Genomic DNA, 23233 nt, shown 5'->3' with positions numbered 1-23233 from the left:
TATTCATAGTTTTATATAGCACAACATAGCAGTGAAAAGCAAAAGTAATGTTACACAATTGATAACTTTAAAGATGCAACATGAGACATTTAAATAACTGCAAAACATTGTATTTCTACTTGTGGTGCTCATTTTTCCCCACTTCTTTTCCTGTTCTGCTATTTGTTGCTCTTGGTGGTTGTCTGTTGTCTTTGTTTGCAAGTCTCAGGCAGATGAAATGCTTTTTGGTTTGTTGCACCTGGTAATGAGTGTTGTTCTGAGAGTACAAAATACAATAAATTATTCCAGTGGTGACTTGGTGTTAGGGCAGGCAGGGGGATCCCTTAAAGTAGAATTACAAACAGAATTGCAATGCAGATTTCTACAACTTCATTTTCTGTACATTGAGCAGGCAGAATTATTTTTAGCTCTTCCAGGCTGGCGTGTTCCTATAGCAAATGTATGGATGCTTGGATTGCCACTGCTGCTTTGGGCATCAATGCCTGCAGTGGGAGAAAGATGGAAGGGATAATGACAGACCTCTGTGTGTTATGGAGTAAAACATCTTTGTCTTGTTGCTCAGACTCCATGATTATTGGGATTTTACGAGGCTAATCTTAGGCTAACTAACATTTACGAAAAAATAAAGGGGAGGAAGAAGGCCTAGTAGATTTCTCTAAAATTCTAATAGACTTTGTGGTTTTTATAGTCTCTTAGCAACTTCATTTGTAAATAGTAGAGCTTCTGCTCACCAGCTGTCCAAGTTAAAATGCAAAACATAGTAGAATATTCCTATGGCTCATTTTTATGTAAACAACAATCTAATAGAGTTCACTGTGTTGACTGAGCTGCTGTCTGCTGTGTTGCAAGAACAAATGTTTTCCAAGATTAAAATACTTAGGTCTTTGAATGTTTATGTAGTATCAGTCCTTTTTGTGTTTAAAAAAAAAAAAAAAAAAAAATGGTTATAACCTGCAGACATATAAAAACACTTGATGTGGTCACAATAAAAATGTTAGATCATCTCTTGTCATTTGCAATGAGAGATCAAATATATGTCTCTTAAAGATGAATGTTCTCATTTTGGTTTAGATACTGCATAGCTGTTGAAGAAGAGGAAGGGGTGGGGGCGCGTGCACATGCATTCATGCTAATCATGTACCACTTTCAAAGGTGGAGAGTAAAAATAGCTCCTTTCGTGAACCTGGAGGCAATCATCTGTATCTCTTAAACATGAGATTTGATTACTGCTCTAGTGTGTGTGATTTAAAACACTGTCTCAAAATCAGATAGTCTGTGCTACAAATCCTGCTTCAATATTTTTAATCTAATGCTGGAGAAGGTGACTTTACAATCCTATGTAATCTTTGGGTAAATTTCTTGTTTATGTTACTGTATCCAATGGTAGCTGATGTCGAGGGATCTTTTACCCCACTGTCCTGCTGCTTGAGCTGCAAAGCACAGATTAAATTACGGTGATTTGAAAATCTTGATAATAGGAGATTCTAGTTCTAGATACAGTAGAATCCTCTATTTTTTCAACTTTCTTGAATAAATTATTCGTTTATGTGATGTGTAAATAAGAAAAAGGAGGGATGAGGATGTAATCATTTAGATTATTAATAGTCTATGTATTTAAAATTTTCTATTCTGCAAAATTCGTCCAGAGGGTATGCTGCAATAATATAGTTGTAAAGTACTGTAGTATCCATATGCACATTTTAATTTCAACACCACTTTGCTGTTAGCATTAGAAATGCTGGAGTGTTACTAGCCTGACGATACTGTGGTGTAAAAGAACACTTATATTGCGTATATTTAGATGTTTCAATATGCATTTTAGCCATCTGCACAAGATTTGATACAGTTCAATATTGTGCTATTAAATATCTATGGATTGTTAAATGTGTGTAGGAGGTAACTGCCTGACCTTATTTGACCACTTTAGAATTCTTGTAAGCATTTATGTACTTCTAAAGCTAGTTCATTATTTCTGTTTAATATTCCTACGTGTGGTAGGCTGTAAAGCAGAATTAAAGGAGTTTTCCTAATACCTGTTGTGAAAACTACTGAAAAAAAAATCTATGAATTTGTGATTTTTTGTATGACAGATTTCCCTCCTCTTCAGCTGTGTTCTGTAGGTTTCTAATTGAATGTAATTCTGTTGTATTGACTAAAATGTACTAACTTCCCCTCCTCCAACCCTGCCCCAGATGTCAATCCAAAATGAGAATGACCCAAAATGAAAAAGATTGCTTACTAATAACCAGATTATGAATAGAAAAGTGAAATTGCAGTAATATAATCTAAATCCCTAGGTCTGGAATAAAATTCCTTGCAATAGAAGAAGATTATATAGTCAGTATTTTCACTTACCTGAGTTTTGATATAGGTGGTATGAAAAATGTTAGTCCCTTCAGTAATTTTGTAGAAGGTCTTCAGGATGCTTTCTGTGTTTTCTAAGACAAGGATAAAGTCTAAGAAGTAGGAAATTGCATTACCAGTTGTACATAACCCCAAATTCTTAACATTTTACTAAAATAGTAGAATTAAATTATGATAATAGTCTGATTTCAAGCTTAACTTCAGTTGGTAGTTCAATATACATGCTTTTGCTATCTAAATGTACTCTATAGTTGTCAGCACCTCAGAGGCCATTTAGGTTTTCGGAAATAAATGCCTTCTGGTGATGGAACAGAAACAACGCTCTCGATGTTTTTGCACAGTCTTTTGTGAAGCACATTGATACCAACGTGCTTTGTCTCTTTGTTTTCAGAGTTGCAATAGTTTCTAAGTCTTTTGAAGGAAAAACTGATCGAACAGAAGATTGGTATGGAACACAATACAAGCAAGAAACAATTTCTGATGAAGTCATTAAGGCATGTTAAAGCACTTATATATTTTCAATATTCTCAAGTGAAAGTCAGTCGTAAACTCTTACTTAATTCTATTATCTATCACTTGCATGTAAGCTGTTGCAACACATTTTGTATTACCTGTTACAACCTAAAAGAATAATTAGGTTAATTAAGCAAAAATTCCATTTACCCTTGTTATTTCCCCTATTTATCTAGAAATGGCAAAATGCTGACCTGAATGGGAAATTCAAGCTTCCGATGAAAAATGAGTTCATTCCTACTAACTTTGAGATTTTGCCATTGGAAAAAGATGCAACACAATACCCAGCCCTTGTCAAAGTAAGTTATCCATATTTGTTCTGTTTGCTAGCTAACCTTCTGGGAATTTAGCAGTTACTCCTTTGTATGTTTTTAATATGGAGGTAATTTCTTATTCCCAAGTGTAAATTGTGAAACTTCTTTCTTAAACCAGAAGAGCAAAACACTTGGGTATCATTAGGAAGACAGCAGAAAGTCCATTTTTGCTGACCTTTGGGCTATGATTATTTGGATTCCTATGAAAATGATTCTACAAATCACTCCTGCTCTTCCTGACCCTCTAAAAGTGTGTAAATAATTGATAAAATGTAGTTGTCTGATAATGCTCATTTCTGTTCTGGGCTTAGCTGGGGGATGAATGGGGAAAGTTTCCTGCCATTCTGTGTTTTACTTCTGCTTGAATAATAAATTAATTCCAAAATACTTTTTGTACACCGGATTAATCTATGTCTATTTTAGTGTGCAAACACATCCTTCAGAAGATCACATCTGTTCTGCATGGGGCACTTTAAGCATCTGCTTGGAGCAATATTATTAACAGAGGAGAACTTAGAGTACATGTTTGTCCTGAACTGAGGCCCTAAGCCTCAGCAGGGATAAATATTACAGCTCTAGTAAGTAGCACTGTTTGCTACAGAAACTTGGAGGTCCTTTAGTGTCTCTGTAGCAACTACACAACTGATCCACATTAAAGCTTGGCTGAAGATATAGTTGCTTTGGAAGTGTATTTGGCTATAGTTTTTCTTTTTAAATATATTTTTTGAGGGAGATGTTTTAATCTTCTCACTCTATGAAATAGACATTATCTCTTCTGCCACCATCTATCTTCTTCCCAGCTCTACGTCTGTACCCTTTTCCTTTTGATGGCCCTGGCATTTGTCTGACCCCGTAGCAACGAGCAGAAACTAAACTTTAAAAAAAATACGATTTTTCTGCTGGGTCCTGTGCCTAAGTGAGCTCTCTATGGACTGGACCAGTGTTGTGGGAGACACCACTGTTAGGGAAGGGACAGGAACATGGATGCAGGAGCAGGATGGCCCTTTGCACAGGCATCTTGTCACTAGGTGTAATGGCACAGTCGTGCCCTGGAAAGCCATCAGAACAGAGGGCAGTTAGGGGGTGAGCTTCGGCCTGAGCGCCAAATTGCTGCTGCGCACTGGAGATCTCCGGATTAGGTTCCCAGCACTAGGGGCAGGCTCTACTGTTTATCATTCTGTCCCTAGTGCAAGAAGAGGTGTTCTAAACTATATAGTAGCAATTTAGTAATAATAATAATAATAAAAACAAAATCTGGTGTCACAAAGAGAAGCTGTAATTTGGCTTTTTAGTATAAATAGAGTATCGTATAGGGAAAGGTGTGCCATAAGGGGCAGGACTTGGTCCTTTTATGTAAAAAGGAGGAGGAAAACATGATTCTAGATCCTTGAGAATCAAAGAACATCTGCTCAAAAATGTGAGAAACGTTTTTGCATAAAAGTTATCTCTTTATTGCCATTTTTTTAAAAATGGCAATAGAGATGAATTACTAGTGTTGGAACAGGGGAAGAGTATCTATTTCAGTTTTTGTGGGAGAAAAAGGAACAGGGGAGGTTGTTTAGAGTCTTTCCTGAACTGAGAGATTATTTGAAAAAACTTTGATGATGGATCTTTTAACTGATTTTTCAACTAGTTTCATTACTTTTTTCTAGATATATGTGGGTTTTTATTATCAATGTTATTTTAAAACAGCATAATATCTATTCATCATTTTTAATAACAATTATAAGAAATGATATTCTTAGTCTAAAATATATAGCTGTGTTGGTATTGTAATCACCTCCTTGTGAGGTGATTACATCCCTTAATGCCAGCACTAACAAGAATTTCCTTGAAGCTAGCTTTATAGTTATCTTTGTCCATTCCTGCTCTAGAGAAGTTATTCCCATGTTGATCATGTGCTCATTCACACAGCTGCAGCCATTTAACTGCTTGTTAAGATGACATATAACTAATATGAGTAATACATTAGCAGAATATGAATAATGAGAAGACAGTCTCATTAAGGTTTGGATGTGTACACAAATGTATAAGCAAAAATGTGAATTTGAGGGAACATAATTAAACTGACATTAGAAGTAAATAAGTGAAGTTTTTTAAAAACAGTGTAATCAAACGTATTACAATTAGAAGTTAGGTTATTTAATAAAAAAACCCTCTTTTCTTGACACAGGACACTGCTATGAGCAAACTATGGTTCAAGCAAGATGACAAATTTTTTTTGCCAAAAGCTTGTCTCAACTTTGAGTTTTTCAGGTATGCAATATGTTAAGTATATCACACAAATTGTGCTCCAAAAGTTTCTTGTTTGATGGGAATCTGCATTTATGTGGCAAAAACGTCATTGCATGTATTGAGGCTTTAAAATGATTATCGTTGCTTGGAAATGTGCAATAAAATACAGATAGCAGGAAGGCTGATACGAATTATGCAGTTGTTGAACAGAAAGCAGTTGGTAGCGGTCATCTATATTAACATAAAAAGTTTATTAATTTTTTTTCTTTTATGCTTTATTTGCTGTCCTTCCTCTGGAGTATTTGTAATTTGTAATTTGTAGCTTTTTTTTTTTGCCTTTTTTTTTTTTTTTTTTTTAAGGCTGCTGCTGCCCTTAGTGTGAAGTAATTTATATGATGAACTACGGAAGGTGAAAATAGTTTCAGAAGCTCCCCTCCTTTGAACTAATTAAATGTATTAGTGGTTTTGCTGGAAAGGCTATTTTTTGGACTCTGACAGATGTGTATCCTATAGATAATGCTGTTGAGTCCCTTTTGTGTTATCACATAAAAAATTTTTCTGGGTGATCTTGGTAGACTTTTAGGGCTTTATGGAAAATGGAGGGAGAAGCTCAGCATTTTAACATATGTTTGCTAGTAATATGTTTGCCATTCTTGTAATAAAAAATAAGGTTGTAACACTTTCAGAAATAGTGCAATGCAAAATGCTCAAGACAGTAATGGAGAGAACAGTAAGCTCAGAAGAAAATAGTGTGTTAAGTCCCCTGTAATAACTGACTTAAAGCTTGGGCACAGAGTGTAGAGTCAGCAGAAAAAGAAGAGTACTTGCCTATCTGAAAATATTTTAAATATAACGTGCTAAACACTGAGAGATCTGAGAGATCTTATTTTATGGCTGCTGTTTAGGTTATCCTCTTGACTCAAAATCAGAACTTGGTATTAGTGTTGGCCGCTGGGAAAAACAGATTGCCTAGACATTTCTTCTTTCCATTTTGAAACCACAGGACAAACACTACAACTATTTCAGCTTTCATGTGTCAGGAGATGGAAGAGCAAAGTGATAGCTACCTGTCATTTATGTAGAGAGATAGAATTGCAATTCTTTGTTTTTATCGGGTGCAATGGATTTCCACTTTATTGTGTTTGCCAAAATCCTACATAGAATTTTATTGATTGAGACTACTTTTATGATGTACAAATATTTTAAATATCAGAGTGAACTGTGAGAGATATAATCTCTGAACTTGTTTATGAAAGAATAAAAAATAATAGTACATTTTATGTAGAGCACACAAAGGTATAAATATATGCATATATGCACAATATGGTGATGGCCTTTCCTAGTTAGGTTTGTACCCTCTTCTCAAGGAGTCCATCTGAGGAGCTATGACTGCTTGAGATTTGCTGGCTGATGTAATGCAATGATTTGCCTCTTTACTCCTTGGAATGATTGTAGGTGGAAAACTGGTTTTGGTTTTGGGATTTGGGAGGGTTTTTTCCTTTTTAAGGGGTATTGGCTACATCATCTCCAAAGGAAGTGGTAAGCAGGTTTGTCAGTTTTTGATATTTTAAGTGGATTCTTAGTTAATCTCTCTCTCTCCTGAAAACAGTCATACTGATTGTCATCAGAGGAAAAGGTAAAATGTGTATAGTGTTTCCTAATGCGAAATGGCTTCCTTGGGCCTTTTTTTCTTTTTTTTTTTTTTTTTTTTTGAGTAGAATTCCAGATGTCTTTTCTATTCAGGATACTTGTGAATAATCCCGTCTTAATAACATACTTCCCTTGAGAAGTTTTAGTCATCATCTTCTGATCTAGAATGAGCTTCTCAAGAATTTGTTCACACTACGAGCTGCTTCAATAAGCTAGAAAAAAGCAGGAGGATTTCTGCTGCCTGCAGCCCTAACCATCGTGAATCTTTGGAAGAAGATCCAGAGATTCTAGCAGCACCTGCTATGTAGATGAATTGAGGTGAAGTTGAGGGATATGAAATACTCTCCCTCAAACATGGAAACCCTACGACGTTGCCATGGTGTGAGACTTGTATTAATAAGCATTAAACACCTCTGATGTGAGATTTACCATCTGGCTTATAGGATGATAAAAAGCATTTGCTTCTGTATGAATTATGACTTAAGAACTTAGCAAGTATCCTTTTTTTAAAAGGAAGTAAAATAATTCAATGTGTATTTTAAAAACTTTCTGAAGGTAATTCTGCACTTCAAATTCCTCAGGGGTTTAGAGAGATGAATGTTTAAACACAATTTTTATCTGGATGTGTGTTTAAGAAACTTTTTAAGCAACTGAGTGCCTTTGATTAAAATAGCAGCTGATAAGGTAGTCCAAATATCTACGCTTAACTGTTGAGTCAGCAATGTAATTTATGACTCTGAAGGAGGGGGGGGGGAAGATTAGACTAAGATTTTTCAAAGATACTATCAGTGATTGACTTGTTCTGCTTCCTCAAATTTAGTTTAAAAAAAAAAAAAAGTAGATAAGAAGTAAGCATTTATTTACAAAGTTGTCAGGAATAGGCGATGACTCCCAGAACAGTGTTGTAATAATTTTCTGTTATTTTCACTCAGCAACTGCAAAATGATTTAGTAGTTGTCTGTATTTGCAAAATTCTCTGGTGACCTGTCCCAGCTAAATGAGTGCACAGAGTTTATAATGGATACAGATGTTGTAATCACTCAGAAAGATTAAGGCTCTATTCTGGTGTCAAAATCAAAAAGAATTTAGTGAGTTTGGAGGGAGATTTAAAATAACGTAGGATTGACCTACATCTTGCTTTGAATTCAGTGTTAATTAACAAATTAAGTATTAATTGAACTTGCATCATTGGGCATACTAAAATTGTTCAGTTTTGGGAAATGTTCATCGTAGAGAGCTGTAAATAACAGAATCTTACATTTCTACTGCTCTGTTTGCTTAAGTCAATACATATTTGTATACAAGCCCAAGCCCAGAGTAACGTCACCGTAGTAGTAAGACAGCGTTTCCTGGGCAAAGATTCAGACTAGCAGGCTTTGCTTCTTTAACAGAAAATGTTTTATTGCTTCCTTTGCTTAATCTAAATGGAAGAGGAAGTCACAGTCATATAGAAAACTGCTAGGAACTTTCTTGAAAATATCTTTGCAATGGATTTTTAAGCTAGCAGTGTAAGTGTATTGATGTGCTCTGTCTTAATTTTACTATGTTAATGTTAGTATACACTACAAAATACTGTGGTAGATCAACCTAAATACATCTAACATGGTAGCTTGTTTCTGAATGTGACCATTAGTGGTTGCTTAAGGGGGAAAAAAATGAAAATGGCATGTTTTTGAATGGTAAGCAGTATCTTGACAGCAAATTGTTTTAGAAACTGCTGATTGTTTCTGTGAAATTGATTTTAAATGTACATATGCTTCAGAAGCTTTAGAAATAAATATCTGGTCATAGAAATAAGTTGTCTTGACTCTACAAATCCTTAAGATACACACATGTTTAACAACAATAATGTTGAAACATGGCTTGAGTCTTTGAGTTGCATTTCTCTTTTTGAGAGATTGCAGCGATACTGGATGTGATTTGATAATACTAACAAAATAGTAGAGTAAGTATAGTTGTTGCCATTAAAAAGATACCACACAAAATTACCAGGATATGAAAATAGGCATGCCAAGCTTCTTTCCTGAGCTGAGCTTAGGGTGTACTGCATATTTTTCATTCCACAAATTGCTAATTTCTTAATTTTTAATAGCAACTACTTTGTTTTCTGATTACTAATGTTTAGTATCTAGGCTCATTTTAGTCAATTAAATAATGTTTATGATTGTGTATTTAGCTCATTTTACACTTCATGTGTTCTGACTTTTGCAGCAAAGCAAATATAACACGGTTTGATTTTTTTTTTTCCCCAGCATAAATAAAAGAATATCTCTGGAGTCTTCAATCTGCTTAGGCAACACCCAGCCATAAGCAAGCTAAACAAATATTTTCAGGTTATCTTCATATTTGGTTTTGAAATAGGAATCCTTCATAATGGGATCCATCAGCATACTTGCAGTAAATATTGTTTCTTTCAAACTTAAAAGGCCAAAAGACACTGAGAAATAATTTTAAACTGCATATTTTACTTTCAACATTTTCTTCCAGCCCATTTGCTTACGTGGATCCCTTGCATTGTAACATGGCCTATTTGTACCTTGAACTACTCAAAGACTCCCTCAACGAGTATGCATATGCAGCAGAACTAGCTGGCTTGAACTATGATCTCCAAAATACCATCTATGGGATGTATGTAAGTACCCAAATCAAGGAAAAGCTTCGAGCCTTGAAACTACTTCCACTCATCAACATTTTTATATTGATTTGATGGAAGCATTTTTATTTAAAAAATGGCTTTTTCCATTGTGGGTCTAAGACTGTTATTCTTTTTGATCTTGATTATTAACCATACTTTCTTTAATTTGAATTTTAAGTTGAATTTTGTTCGAAGTCTTCAACAATCTTTCCATTCATATTAAGCAAATTTCTTCTTTCTTTTTTATACCATTCATGAAATTAATTTGCTGCAAGATTTGTTCCTCCATTTTTTTTTAAAAAAAAGCCCTAATCCAAGCTTAGATTTTATTTCAGTTTGTCAGATACCTACTAAAATCTTTGACTGAGGAGGGAAGAAAAACCCCTTTCATTGCTGTTAAATAAATGGTATGCTCCAACTTTCCTTTCCAAGAACTACTGATCATGAGGCTGCATATACATACTCTTCAGTCATGTTTCTTCATCCATTACTTTGTCACTGCTTGAGGTATCAAAGCATTTCTTTTGTTTTTCTTTTTGTTAGTCGCTACATTTATGCTGATCCTCTCCATTGCAACATGACATACCTGTTTATCAGGTTATTGAAGGATGATTTAAAAGAGTATACATATGCAGCACGCCTCTCAGGTTTGATCTATGGCATTGCATCAGGAATGAATGCAATACTTGTAAGTAAGAAACAAACAGGAGGAAATGAGAGAGCTTGGGAGTTGTTGAGCTTGGAGAGAACATTTGACTTCTGCATTTCTAAAAATCTTTTTTTTTTTCCTTGCATATATCTCATGAATTAAAGGCAAAGCAAAACGATGTATTTTAATGAATAATGAATGACTTGTTTAAAATTGCAGGGTCTTGTGAACGTGTGTGCTGTGCAATTATTGCATGGTAATTCACGTTTTTATCTGCTTGCATGGAAATCTTGAAAGTAATATTGTTGTTTTCTGTAAAAAACGATAACTTTTCTGTTGAATGAAACTTAACTTTACAGATTTTGTTACAATGCTCTAATTCTGCAGTAGTGAGCTGTGGAAATGTCTTGTGCATGTGTTTGCTAGAATGCAATGCTGGAAATTTATGCTTTCCTTAGTTGTTTTTATTATGTGTTTCGAAGTGTTGACAATATTTACTTGATAAATATTGATATTGTGATAAATGGTTATTTCTATGAGATTTATCATAGATGATTTTAATAACCTCTCTTGACATTCTGCTAAAAGTTTTTAACTATCATTTTATGGCACTGATTTTAGGATATTGGCCTTTGTCATAAATGCATTTATGATACCCTTTCTTCAAGTTCATAGTTTAGATATAATTACGTTTTGGTAACTATAGAGGAAAAAAATCATGTTTTCAGCCCTAAAATTTCATTTAGTTATTACCTTTTGATGGATAAAGTGATTTTACTTTAGAACGAGTTAGTTTTGAATAGTCTTGAATTTAGAGTAAACATTGAAAAGTGTATTATTCTTTGAATTATATGAGACTAGGCAGTTGTTTTATTCTTTTTTTTTCATCTTCCACATTTAAAACAAATTATGCACTTTTTTCGTAGCTTTCTGTAAAAGGTTATAATGACAAGCAACATATCTTGCTCAAGAAGATTATTGAGAAAATGGCTACTTTTGAGATTGATGAGAAAAGATTTGAAATTATCAAGGAAGCGGTAAGCTACCCAAGGAGTTTTGAATGCATTGACTTAAAGTGAAATCTGAGGGTTAATTTTCTGCAGAGGGTCTGTGGAAGCTTTTTTATTTTGTCTTTTTTCTGGCCACAGGTTCCCCAGAGTCTCTCTGTTACATTTTTTGGTCCAAAATAACTGGCCTGGGAGTTTTCTGTTAGGCAGTTTTTCTTATAATTGACTAAGGAATTGCAGCTTGCTTTGACAAGAGTAGAAATGTAAGAAGGGGGAAAAAGAGTCTAAACTATCCCAATTTACAAATTGGAAAGGCCTAAAGGGATCTAGTCATAAAAGAAAGGGAAAATAAGAGAAGGGGTAAGGAGGTGTTGAGAAGAGTTAATAGTATTTTCTTCTTCTCCCCAGATGTGAAAGAGCTCTGCTCTTCGTCTAAGCTTCTTTTCTGCAAAAATGACTAGTTCGCAAATACATACTGACTTCTGGCAGTTTGACTTCCTAAATGTAATGACCTATGCATATTTATGAAATAAAAATTTAAAAGACTGTTAAGCTTATGAAGTTAAATTTATAACTTTTGTTATGTTTCCTACACCAGACAAGAAATGTAAATACTTGGTCTTCAGCTGTCTTTCTGAGAGAAAGACAGAGTTAAAATAAAGGAAGGGTTTTTTTTTACAGAATGTAGCAATTAGATGTTGGAACTCATTGCTCTGAGTTGTTCTGGAGATATAAATGATTTCAAAAAACTGATTAGACAGGTGTTGGGGGGCAGGCTTATTTTTGGCCCCTAAAATTTGTATGTAGTTTGCAGTAGATGAGAGAGCTGTGATTTGGGGGAAAATCACCCTGTTCTTGCTATAGTCTTGCCCATAATCCTTTGCTATTGATGTGGTTGTTTTTTTTTTTTTTTTTTTTTTTTTTTTAATCACTAAACTGGACAAACACTAGGGCCATCTTTAGTGATGTCATAAGAAAGTTTAGGTAGATGTGCATCAAACATGAGGCAAAGTTTATTACAACAACACTTTGTTCAGGGTACTGTGCATCTTAAATACATTAGGTGTCTGGAAGGTTTGGTTGTGACAAAAACCCAGTGGGTCTGTAAATAATCTTTTTTGTGTGATTTTCTTTAAGTGATGCTTCCCTATTCATCTTTACAGCTTGCTTGAGTTTTTTCTCTGTATTATGCATATTTTTTATTTTATAGAATTTTAGTACGTAGACCTTTTTGTCCTTATTTTGCGTATCCAAAAATCAAATGAGATAGGGAGATTGCAATTTTCCCATTCATGTTTAAATCTACATATTAGGGACATACCAGCTTTTTTTCTGCTATTTGGAACAGATAGAAGGAGAATGCATCCTCCGCAAGTTCATGTTCTTTCTAGCCCATATCTTCTGAAATAAGTTACTTTTCTCCTAGAGCGTAAAAGATGTGCTTATTTGTGTGTCTGTAGACCCAGGGGATCCCAGCTTGTTAAAATGATTAGTTTGCATTTGTTAGTTTTTTGCCTATCTTGCAGAGGTGTGAAACAGACTATAGAAGAGTTTCTGTAGAGAAGCTTACTGATTTTTCTCTCACATCTTCTTTATCTAGGCCAAGAATGCAAAGAATTTCCCAGTTGTTCCTGTACTTTTCTAATCGTTTCAGGCTTGGGAACTGGGAGGAAAATACATTTCTTATTAGCCCGTTTTTCCCCATGAGTCACTGTAGAATGCCTATTTCTGGAAGAAAGCAGCTTGATCTAAATGCTTATTTAGGATCTATCTGCCATAATTCAAATGTCATTCATTAATTTTATGTTTGGGTTTAAGTATGGTTTAATTCTCATTTAAAATATCTTAAAGGTTACTGCTTAATCCATTGCCTCACAGGCCCTTGTTATTACTAAGATGATTTAACACAATTGTTGAACAGATCTAACAGGCAGGAGAATGTTATTGACATTTGAAATGTGTGGTTTTGATGGTACACAGGGTACAGGGTTACCATTTTATGTTTAGAAATTGAGATCTGTAATTTAAACTTAATTGATTTTACTTCTGTTTTAGTACATGAGATCACTTAACAACTTCAGGGCAGAACAGCCTCATCAACATGCAATGTATTATCTCCGACTCCTGATGACAGAAGTTGCTTGGACCAAAGATGAGTTAAAAGAAGCTCTGGACGGTAATGTTCTGCCAGTTTAAAACTTGACTCTTTATTTTTTGTAATGGAGTATGTCTTATTACCAAACTAATGAAGGTACCTGTTTTGAATTCTACCCATTATTTAAAGTGAGCTCCTGCAGTGACAGACCTGAGCTGATGCTTTTGGGAGCTGATGCATCTGCAGGTGTCCTCCAGTTTCTAGGAAGTTTATTAGTTGAGACAAAGGGCTGTACAAAGGTATGGGCTCACCTTGATGGCCTTGCCGTCAACCTGATGCAGCTTCTTGCCTGCACTGGGGAAGCATGTTGCTGAAAACTTGAATTGCTTTGTGGGCATGAGCCTGGGTATGGTGAAACCAATGCTTGCCAGACACTGTTAAGCTTCTTTGGACTCTAGCTGACATCTTACAGATATCCTGGAGTGTACTTTCCAATATCTGTAGGATTTTGTTTTTGTTTTTTTTCTTTCGTTATCCAGGGATCCTAACTCCCATTTCTGTAGATAATAAAAAAAAATTGTTTGTAGACAAACAAAGAGCAGGCCCCCTGCTATATTTGGGTGGAAAAAGAAATTTCTGAGAGATTTAATCAACTTTCATAATAGCTGAAGAACTCTTCCTTATGTGTATCTTACTGTATTATGACAAAAAACTATTATCAGGACATATCCCAATATTGGAATAGTTTGCAAAATACCTTGTAATATCTCTTTGGAATATACTGAGACATTCTTTTCAAGAACAATGTCTTGCTTTTGTTTTTTGGGGGGTGGGATGGAGGTGGATTCAGAATGCATATCACTAGTCGTCAAAGGCGAGCCCTGTGCCCTGTTGTTTGAGGTTGTGATGCTGGAATAAAACTGCTGCATTCAGACAGACATCCCTGAGAGGGCTGCACAGAAATTTTTGATCTTTTTTTTCCGTAGAATTGCTCCAGGATAGAAATATACATGTTTAATTAGGTAGTATCTTGAAAGATTGCAGCTATCCCTGAGACTAGTAGTCGTGCCAGCGCTGCCCATGAAGTTAGTGATGAAAGTAATGCTGATTTTCATGGCAATGGCTCAGCTGTATTTAGATCATTCCTTTTTTTAATGACTACAGCATTTGGAAAAAATAACAGATTTTCTGTTCCATTTATGTTATCTTTTTAAGATTTATGCTATTGTATTCAACATAAGAATGGTTAAAAATGGAACATTCCTTGGTATTGTTGGAAGTCTACTTGAAATACGGAGAAGTTTTGCATGTGTTTTTTTTTCCTTTTTTTGTGTTCTCTCATACTCGAAACAGCCCTAATCTTTTGCACCATTAACAAGCAGTTCTAAAGGCACTGTTAAGATTATGATTACACAGCAATAAAAGGACTGTTGCCTATTGTATTGGAAATGCAAATTTAAGATAAAAAAAAGAAAGCAAAAGTAGTTGATTTGGAATCAGGAAAAAAGAAGGATATAGAAATAGGTTATTTTATTGGTGGTCAATTTTGAGAGGGAAAGCGAGATAAGCATTGACTAGCTTTTCCTAAGAGAAATCACTAATCTGTGTTAGATATTTATGCATCCCCCATTGAATAACTGTGTGACCTCGTTACCTTGAATGCATTTGCCTTTTGAAAAGTTCTGTGAAATACAAAAGTGCTATAGCTTTTATAGTAGTCAAGAAAATGATGAACAGAGAAACTCATGGATTTGGTAAAGTAGTGCAGGGATTCTTGCAGAGTCAGGGAATTAAGAGAGGATCTGTTCACTGTAGTATGAGCACCCCATCTATTCAGCATACCTCCCACTCTTGTTCCACTGGTTCTGTTTGTTAATCTATATTTGCTTTACATACGAAAACTGCTTTACAAAGGTGCTAGCAGAGAGTGTGTGTGTGTATGTGTGTTGCCTAGTATATGTTTGTTGCAAAGTGTTATCAAAACACTATATTTGAGTTGAGATTTTTTTTTTTTTTTTAGTCTAGCTGGTAAATGTACTGTGTTTCGCAAGCATTATAAACTACCTGTTTACCTAATGGCTAAAGCTTTATCTTGGAACAGCACCTGAGCACCTGGATGATTGTAACTGTTTTCTCTGGAGAGAGAATGTGTGTTCAGCATGACTGGAGAGAAGGCTTTTTTTTTTTTTTTTTTTTTTTTTTTTCCTTTTTGGAATCTGGGTCAGACGGTACATGAATTCTAAGCAAAGCAAGCTATATGGTGAGTGCTGCTGTTTAGACCTGGGCACTTTCCAATGCTGCATTCTTAAAAAGAGATCCACGTTTTTATGAAGATGAGTTTCTGTTTCTATAAGAAATACACTATATATAATGACAAGTTAGATACTTCTTAATGTAAAAATACATGTAATTGATTTAACTGTTGAAATACCTGTTCTAGATGTCACTCTTCCCCGCCTCAAGGCCTTTATATCTCAACTGTTGTCACGGTTACACATTGAAGCTCTTCTCCATGGCAATATAACAAAACAGGTTGGTATGAAATGTCTTTAATAAAACAATTTTTATTTAAAAGCTGCATTAGAAATGAAAGGCTAATGTGATCTTCTCAGATTTTAAAACCAATTTCACCATGTGTGATTGTGTAATTGGACTTTGTAGTTCTTTATGGGAGTATCATAGTGTCATCTTTTCTACTTTAAATTTCTTAGGCTAAGTGCTACCCCTGTATTGCTCTTGGAGATTTAATAGAAAACAGCTTATGATCTTAATATTTTAAAGTCTATCTTGCTTGTCATTACTGCAATGTGATCAAGCTGCATAAAGAACAATGTGCTGCAGATCTTGCTTTTCTGTTTACAAGTTTCAGGCCAACTAACAAAGACTTAGGAAGCCATAATCCTGCCAAGTGCTTTATACAAAGCTAGACAGGAGTGGTGATCCATAAAAAACAAAGTTCAGCTCTCAGATCTGTCTTTTGGGGAGTAAAAACAAGCAAACGTTTGTTCTATCTTGCATTAAAATAGTAATGTTTTGCACTGGCATAGGAAATTTAACCAAACATCTGAATATATGTACAAAGTGTAGTATCTTTCTTATAACAAAAATGAGAACATTTCTGCATTCTTTCTTTCTTTTCTATCCAATGTTATACCAGCTCTATGATACATTTCTAGCAGGAGATGTTCTAAAGTATTCACAATGACTGCTGAATGTACGGAGAAGCACCTGATAAGGACGAGGGAAGGAAGATGAAGGTGCTAGTAGTAGTAGCAGCATAGGGTGCAAAAAGTTTGTTCTTTCTGGAGCATCTCCAGAATATTTGGTTTTTAATTTTGTGGAATATTTTCAAGTAAAGAAATTTAATGTCATCTCCCTTCTCCCTAATATCTTATACTTTTTTTATATGATATGAAATTCAGTTTTTTCTGCAACATCACTGAATGACCAGGGTGAGCTTAAATTTTCATGATGATTCAGTCATAACAAACAAATGTATTCTGTAGCTGGCATCACGGGTGCATACTCAATGGGTCAAAGCCCTACAGCTAGAGAATTGGGAAGGATCGATTTATACCTATAACTATGTAATAGGTAGAAGTGATCTGTGATCCTCCCCTGCATAGATGTGAGTAGGAAAACTTACCTATCGTCCATGGCCTATATTGTGATAGTCAAGTTCATGGCTATGCTGCACTGACCACCTCTTTTTTTTTTTCAAAACAAATTGTAACCTAGATCTGGGAAATGTTTCTGTCTAAAATTTAATAGAATACTCTTGTGACTGGTTTTGGTGACTGAAAAAGATTAAAAGCTTAAAATTGTCTTGTTTCCTCTTGAATTAATTTAATTATGATATATGTTCTTTGACTATTCATCACATTCATTTACCACAATAGGGTGAATAGTAAATTAATCATATTCAAACTCTCTTGGTCTTGCTCTAAATATTCTGTTTTTAATTTGGTGCACTGATTTGCAGAACGTGTAGTATTTTCCTTTCGCTTTCCGGACTGTTTCATTAGACCTTGTTCTTAGTCTTTAGTTTGGGTATTTTTTGTTTTGCTTATTTTTTAAATTTCCCAGTGTGTTTTTATGTGATCACTTTTATGTTGAGAACTTGTGGCAGCACAGACTAAGAAATTTTGCTGTTCAGTATGTTTTCCAATGTTTTTGAAGTGTTCATTGCGTATTTAGTGTAAGGTGGGGTTGACCGGATGTTTTTGTAGATTGAAATGGAAGTTTTAATGAAATTTACGGAAAGATCAGCATTTTTTTCAAAAGTTCTGTATTTTACAATTTGCTTTTTTTTCTTTCTTTCTTTTTTTTTTTTTTTTTAACAAAGTATGGGCTGTTGCATGTGAACTACTTCAACTGGAGCAAGAAATTTCCTGAAAGCAGTAGTAACTGTAGAACTGCTTAAAATCAATACTGAATTGTACATTTGTTCAAAAAACAAAACAAAAAAAAACCCTCTAAGTATATTTAAGGCATTTAAAAAAATCTTCAAATAATGAGTAAGGATTTGTTAAAATAGTGTAGAATATTAAACAGAATAAGAATTATGAACTCTGTTTGTGGATATAGTCACAGCTTAACTTTGATAAAATTCCAGGCTGCATTTGTGAATTCCATCACACCGGATTTATGATCGAATTTCAAAAATGGATAAGACATGTAAGGGACTAATGCTGTTGTTCCCTGCTCATTAATGTATGAGTTAATCAGCAGTTCTGAGTTACCTACATTAGACTATCTACAGTAGAAATAAGTAGAAATAAGTATTCTTTAGGATTAATTAGAATGCTCTATATGGCCTTTATGTAAGTATGTGTTATGGGCAAGCTGTCTAATATTCTTCCCTGCATTATGTTTTGCCTCCTGGTCATCTGCTGATCTTTTTCCCTTCTGATAATAATTATTGACGCTTCTTGCAGTGAACCAGCTCTCTGTTGCTGAGATCATCCAATCTTTAGGGCTCTGAGACTGTCAGTTGTGTCTGAGCGCTACAAGATCCTCATGCCCATTTGCCTCTCTAGCCTGTGTCCACAAGCCACAGCAGCAGGGGCTGGAGTTGCAGCCCTGCAAATGGGGGTGCAGGTGAATGCATGGTTGTGACCCAGAAGCCCTGTCTTTTGTTCAGCATAGCAGCAAAAATTGAGCATTAAGTGGACCTTGTAGGTGCAACTGGCAGTACCGTATGTGCAATTGGCTGCACTGTTAGACATCTCCTCTGATGGAAAGGAGAAAGAAGTGCTGGCTTCTTTTCCATACAGGGTCTGTCTCTGAGAAGAGTAATGACTGTCAGCAGGAGATTGCTCTGCATGTGCAAGAGGATCAGCTATAAAGAGACAACTTTGAAATGAAGAAGGTAGCGTTCATGCAAATCTGTGCTTCACTCATGAGGAAGAACACTAATGGGAGGGTGACATTCAGCATTGAGAAAAAGGGTTGCTGTGGTCACTGTGAGATTGGCAACCTCTGACTATCACGGATTTTAGGTTTGGAAAGGTGACAACAGGCAAGTGCCATCTGCCACTCAGAAGGTTGTTTTCCTGTGGTTCTCAAGGGTAAGAGATGCAGAGGTCAAAGCAGGCTTCACTTGCGTGGGTTTCTCCAGTGCTGTTGGGCCACTAATGGAAGGCATCTTTTTGTCTCTTTTTATCTTTCATCAGTAGAAGGAGCTTCATTATGCTGCTGTCTGCTGTTGACCACCACAGTGTTTTACTTACCTAGCTAAATGTTTGACAACTGTTTTTGTTGTTGTTTTGTTTCTTCTGAGCAATTTGTGTATGGCAAGTCACACAAGCAGGCCAATACGTTACCTTGTTGAGCCTGCTGAGCTCTGAGGAGTTGTCATGATTCTCTTGCTCCTTCATGACTTCGCCTGTGTTCTCATCCTGTAGCTTATGAAATCATTCGCCAGCGGTTTCCACCATCATGAAGACTTTTGTAGTTTTTGCTGCAGCAGCAGTTGAATGGCAATGAAGTGTGTGTTTGACTGGATAAGGAATATGAAGGCCCCTGAGTCAGGTGTGAGGAGGACACCTGCTTCCTTATCAGGGATCTCTTTGCAAGCTGTGGACTATGACATATGAGAGAGAAAGTGCAAGAGTTCATAGCAGGAAGCTTTTGAAAACAATAGGTGATCATTACTTGTGTTTCTTGATTCTGGACTCTTTCTGCAGCTTTTTTTAACTCGGCAGGTACGTGAAAGTATGGGCTGGGTATCCAGAGCCAGGTCCTGTGAGGACTAGGGTTCAAACAGGAGCTTTGTCATGACCACCTGCTTCCTGCAGTCTGTTGCTAGCCCGCAAGAAAGCATTCTTGAGCCACTCTGGAGCATGTAAGCAGTTTTCTTTGATAAGCAAGGGAGCCCAAGTGTGGAAAACGGGCTGGAAAGGCCTGCGCATGGGCTTGAGGGGATGTGGAGGAGATGAGGAAGTTGTGGCTTATATAGATAATAACTTCTGCTAACTTCCTCAGCACCTGCCATAGCTTCTGGCACTCACTCATTTCCTTTTACAAGAAGTAGGCATCTCACTTGCAACAAAGGATCCAGTAATGCCTCACTCTGCTCCAGTCTTGGCTTGGCTTGCTCCGTGTGTATGAAGACTTGTATGTTTGCTGAGCTGTCCTTCATTGCAGCACCCTCCCTCTTCCTGCTCCGGCATGTTTACTGTTCTCTGAGGTGTAATATGTGGCTATGCGGTCTGGCTTCTCCCACAAGTACTCGGTGTCCTTTCAGTAGGAAAATGATCATGTTTCATTTTTTACTCTCTCTGCGCAAATAAAGCACCTTTCTTCCCTTTTATTTTAAGGGTTCATCTCTGTCCCCTCTGTAGAATCGCATTGGTGAGGGCAGGTTCTGGCTTTCTACTCGGGGAACGGGAGTTCTCTGCTGTAGGAAGGGATTGAGCCTGTACTGATTCATGTTTCTGGGAAATACGGAGTTAAAATGTGTCTGAACAGGGCAGGCCTAGCTGATGACTGCAGGTTGCCTGTGTGATCCCTATAGTAAGTAAGCTCTAGTTAGGGAGGATTTGTCTCTGTCTTAGGGGGCAAAACCAGGTTCTCTTCTTGGAAAGAGAGGTTGAGAGGGGAGAAGAACTGCAGGCAGTTCTCCTTGACACTTATAGCTATGTCACTGATCTGTGTCCCTCGCTGTCAGCAAAGATGACACTTTGCCCAGGCAAAGGTGAGCTGGGGTCCAGTGTGCCTTGATAATAACAGCGCATGTGGAGCCTGTGGAGGTGCTGAACAGTGAGGGAATGCTCCTTCAAAATCTGGTTCAGTTGTATGGTCCGTGACGCTCTTGGCTGAGTTACGGTGGATGATCCCAAGTTTGGTGGAAAGAACGCATCCAGATCCATTTTACTGCATGAAATTGTTTGTAATAAGAGCTCAGAGCTTTAATGCCTGTGCAGTTGCCAGGTTTGGGTGTGCTAATCCCAGGAGACCCCGTGCTACCCTGGGGTGCGGAGGGTGGCAGGCACGGGCAGGTGCTTGTGCGGGGGCTGTGGGGAGCAGGCAGAGCTGGCCAGACAAGCCAGTGGCGCAGTGACAGGCGTGCTTGGTGGGGCTCTGCCTTTTTTTCCCACAGTGTGGTTTATGGTTTGCAGATAATAAAATGTTGCAGGTATGGCTTGTCTACACGTCAAGCTTACTAATGTGTAAATGAGCACGTTTTCGTTGGGGTTTTTAATTGTCGATGCAGAAATTACAGGTGGAAAAGAACAAATCCTGAAAATACTTGAAGCATTTACGTGTTTCAGTCTCTTCTTTAGTAATTTGTATGACTAAATTCTGGCAGTTACCATATGAATTAAAATTTTGCTCAAATGCTTTAAAAATACAGGCAGATTATTTGTTTATTTAAACACCTATGTAAGTCCTTTGCAAACTTGGGGTCTGGAATCTTCATTGAAGTGTCAGTTCGTACCAAACACATTGGGAATAAGAAAAAGAATTTGGGCAGACTGAGCCCCTGGCTTTGGTTCCTAGCAATGTATTGTTTTTCTATTGTGTTTCTGTTGTTTACCAAAAGTTTTCCTATTTACTTTTAAAATTTATGCATGCCCTGTCTTTGGAGAAGAAACCAAAATTTTTAGAATTTTAGTATGATACTTAAGGCTATGAAATACTCTTTTTGCATTTGTTCTCGTTGTATCTTAGGACATTGACACCATTACACTGTTTTGAAAGCGCTCTGCAATAAGTATTAGGCAGCAGCCTATTAAAAAAAGAAAAGTTACTTTTTTGATTTGGCTCCTTTAAGGTCCCTGGGAACTAGGCAGAACTGTTTTTTCTAGTTTGTTAACCAGCAGGTGCAGATAAGAAAAAAAAATTTTAATGCATCAAATAAAAGAAAATGGCTGGCCAACAAGTCCTAATAATATCAACACTTCAATAGAATGCATATTTGAACTTACCTGTAACTTTATTTTCTTAAAATTCCACCTGATACATATATATTCTTTTTTGCAAGCATACATTGTAGATGTCTAGTTTTCAAATTTTGGTACATGAATACGTCAAGTGTTTGGGGGGGGGAAGAAGCCCACTCAACATCAATTTCAAAAGTGTTGTGGAAGAGGGAAAGTAGTTTAAGATGTAATGAAAATAAATTTAAAAAAAAACTTCTTCCCATCTGTTTAATTTATATTGTATTTTCATTAAATTACAATATCCCTTCTTTCTATTCCTGTTTTCTTGGTTTGGGGGTTTTGTTTTCTTTCCCTTTCACATCACTATCAGTAATTAGAAAGTTTCAGCTTGCTGGTGGTACAGAATAACTGATGATTGCTAAAAATCCTGTTATTTTCTCTTTCAGGCTGCTTTGGGAATTATGCAGATGGTTGAGGATACTCTCATTGAGCACGCTCATACAAAGCCTCTTCTTCCCAGTCAGCTAGTGAGATACAGAGAAGTGCAACTTCCTGATAGTAAGTTAAATCATTTATAAAGATATTTTTAAAGCACATTAAATTGAGATTCTCTGTCTGCTAGGGGCATTTTAAAATTAATGTTTTTCTGTTTCTGGGTTTCTTTTCGAAATCAGATTTACTTCAGATTACTTTAAATTGTAAATTTCACAATATAATTAGGATATATTTTTGCTAGGTTGCTAAAATAATGCATGAGTATAGATTCTCTCTGGTATACTTGAAAATGAATTCTGTTTATTTTTAGTCTGTTTTTGTAAGTTGGATCTCAGACCTAATTCACTCTGTATGATGTATGGAAATAAGAGTGCTGTCCCGTTCTGTGCAATGCTACTATACACATTTGAATAAGCATTATTCTTTAAGACCAGATTTCAGTATTAATCAAGCATTCAGTGAAGAGTTGTCCAAAACAACTCTTGCTTATTGTGTAAAACACAAACCTATTATCCAAATAACTTTAATGTTTGTAGTATCAGTTCTTTGGTCTTACAGTGTTTTTATATTATTTAACTTCTATTGTGCAAAAAGTGTTATATTTAAGGAATGAGGCATGGGGAATCTCTGGGAGTTGCATAGGAATTATGACATAAGTAGCTATACAGCCAAAATCAATTACCCTTTGATGATCATTGGCCTGTGGAAATTACCATATACCAAAGAAGCCGTTAATATTGTATGCTGAATTGTTTTTATTTATCACAAGCATTTCTGATAAATTATCTTTAAAACTATTTGTACAATAGAGACAATGCAGACTTCCACTCCAGTTCCAAAACTATTTACTTGAAGAGAATCAGCCGATTTAGATTTCATATCCAGTGAG

General features: G+C 36.0%; 1 protein-coding gene across 3 annotated transcripts in view; it reads left to right on the top strand.

The window, feature by feature from the left end:
* The window catches only part of IDE (insulin degrading enzyme), a 68692-nt gene that overhangs the window by 33024 nt on the left and 12435 nt on the right, over positions 1–23233 (top strand). For 2 of the 3 annotated variants that reach the window (XM_062580599.1, XM_062580600.1), the window contains exons 12-19: positions 2756–2858; positions 3054–3176; positions 5365–5447; positions 9564–9708; positions 11287–11397; positions 13423–13543; positions 15903–15994; positions 22296–22407. In XM_062580599.1, the coding sequence (XP_062436583.1) occupies positions 2756–2858; positions 3054–3176; positions 5365–5447; positions 9564–9708; positions 11287–11397; positions 13423–13543; positions 15903–15994; positions 22296–22407 (890 nt within the window). Of the gene's footprint in view, positions 1–2755; positions 2859–3053; positions 3177–5364; positions 5448–9563; positions 9709–10254; positions 10400–11286; positions 11398–13422; positions 13544–15902; positions 15995–22295; positions 22408–23233 lie in introns of all 3 variants that reach the window. The other variant, XM_062580602.1, reaches the window with a different exon arrangement.

This window comes from Rhea pennata, chromosome 7 (genome assembly GCF_028389875.1).
Source record: "Rhea pennata isolate bPtePen1 chromosome 7, bPtePen1.pri, whole genome shotgun sequence".
NCBI lineage: Eukaryota > Metazoa > Chordata > Aves > Rheiformes > Rheidae > Rhea > Rhea pennata.
The sequence above is the reverse complement of the archived record's forward strand: the minus strand, read 5'-3'. Positions and strand labels throughout refer to the sequence as shown.